Source organism: Mauremys mutica, chromosome 4, assembly GCF_020497125.1.
Source record: "Mauremys mutica isolate MM-2020 ecotype Southern chromosome 4, ASM2049712v1, whole genome shotgun sequence".
In the NCBI taxonomy this organism is placed as follows: domain Eukaryota; kingdom Metazoa; phylum Chordata; order Testudines; family Geoemydidae; genus Mauremys; species Mauremys mutica.
Window position 1 is genome coordinate 75,624,509 of NC_059075.1, and position 2,022 is coordinate 75,626,530.

Below are 2,022 nucleotides of genomic sequence, written 5' to 3' on the forward strand. Positions count from 1 at the left end.
TCTGATCAGAACATAGAATAGTCATTCAATAATGATATAATAATAATTCTAAGAATAATTTAGACTTTCCCAGTTTTGCTAACTTAAAAAAAAAGGGGGGGGGTCAGCAAGTTTCCTTACCAATCATCTAATTTCTTGTTTTATTACTTGCTTTATGCTAAGCTTTTTTTTTTTTAAAAAGATGTCATCTTGCTAAATTCTTATAGTATATACTTTAAGATATGAAGTGAAATACCCCTTTGACAATGTCCTTTCCCCCCCTCAACACCTCCCACCCCTCCAAAAAGGATATTGTTGTTTTTGGGTTAGCTGTCAACAATTTTAAGCCCATATATCCACAAAAGGGTAAGAAAGCAGAAATAGGAATATAGTTATTCCCAATAAATATTCTCCAAAATGCACTACGCAAATATATTGAGTTTTATTTCTTTTATGGAAATAATAACAGACATTCAGGTAGAAAGATATTAAATTAATGCAGTCAACAATTTAAATGCAAAAATAAATATAAAGTCCAGCAGCTCACTGCATCCAAAACAGCTCAGATTTCTTTTAACAAATAGAAAAGTTTTTTTTTCAAATCAGAACTTTCATACACCCGAATAGAAACAAACATAAAAGTGCTTTCTTAGAAAACATCCTGACCTTACTTGCAAATTGCTCTTGGAATCTATCCCACTCCCGATTGGTTCTTTATCAGGAGGATAATTCAAAGGAACTTCACCCCCCTCTTAAATAAAGCCTTCATCATGGTCCCTTCAAAGTCCCCCCTTGCCATACTGACTAACAGTTAGGATCTAACCTATAATACAAAAGAGTGTCCAATGGCCGTTATTTGGAAAGCAATTATCGGTAGCAAGGATCTCCACAAATAGTCTCCCTTGAAAAATATAACTATAAAGTTCTTGCGCTTATGTCTCGCGGCTGCAGGCTTCACTATGAAGCACGCACAGTCCCTTCTCTCTCTGTCGAGTGTGTTTGCAAAGCTGCTGCGATGGGTGATCACGGAGCCCCAAAGGTCCCTTCACAGGGCAGAGTCCGAGTCACTCGAGTCCAAACTGTTCCGCAGCTTGCAGCTGCTGAGCTTCTCTCTCTGCAGGCTCAGGTTCTGGGTGCTCCTCCTCAGGCACTCCAGGGACTGCAGGAAGGATTTCTTGGCTTTCTCCTCCTCCATGGGGGAGACCCCTTCCTCCTCCACCTCCTGGATCTCATCGAAAGTCACCGGCTGGGTCTTGAAGCGGGACTGCCTCGGTCTCCTCAGCTTGCCCTTGGGGATCTTGGCGGGGCGGATGGGCTGGGGGTATTCCTCGGCGATGCACACGAAATGAGGCATGACCGCTTGGTAGCTGGAGCAGATGCCCATGAGCTCGGCTTGCTTGGCTGCCATCATGTTAGCCGCTCTGCTGCGGCTCGGCGAGACGTGAGCTGGGCAGGAGCGAGAGGAGCAGGCGGCCGCTGGCGAGCGCGCAGTCCCAGGCACCACGGGGATGGGCGCGGGCTCCGAGCGCAGCCAGAGCCCAGTGCGGTCCCCTCAGTCCGCAGCCGAAGGCGGGCCGGGCTCCCCGACGGCCAGCTCACGCCCCAGGCCTGGCGGCGGAGTCTCGCTCGCTGCCCCGGCCGGGAGCGGGTCCCTCTGCGGTTCCCCTGCGGAGCGGAGCGCGAGTGCTGCGGGTTTCTGCGCTCAGCGAAAGCTGCCGCTGCCTGTGCCGTCCCCGGCGCTATATAGCCCCCTCGGCCCACACAGGAGCATGCGCAGAGGACACCAACTACCATTTAAAGCCTGCCCGGCCGATTCCCTTCCGCCTGACGTCGGCGAGTCATTTGTGCTAAAATAACGCCGCCCCCGCGCTGCAGAGAGACTGTGCTGGGGAGGCCCCGGGGCTTTCCCGCGCCGCTCTCCGGCTGCAGCCCCGGCCCGGGCAGGCTGAGGGGGAAGGTCCCAGCCTGCGCCGCTCCGCTTGCAACCCACCCGTGGGGAGCTGGTTGGCGACGGGGTGCCGGGCGCTCCCCGCCACGGGCGGA

General features: G+C 51.9%; 1 protein-coding gene across 1 annotated transcript; it reads right to left on the reverse strand.

Moving 5' to 3' along the window:
* Window positions 1-397: 397 nt before the first annotated feature.
* On the reverse strand, window positions 398-1,701 carry C4H11orf96 (chromosome 4 C11orf96 homolog). Its single transcript, XM_045013202.1, has one exon. It carries the CDS (start codon window positions 1,388-1,390, stop codon window positions 1,025-1,027), a length of 366 nt encoding a protein of 121 aa, XP_044869137.1. The 5' UTR covers window positions 1,391-1,701; the 3' UTR covers window positions 398-1,024.
* Window positions 1,702-2,022: the final 321 nt, after the last annotated feature.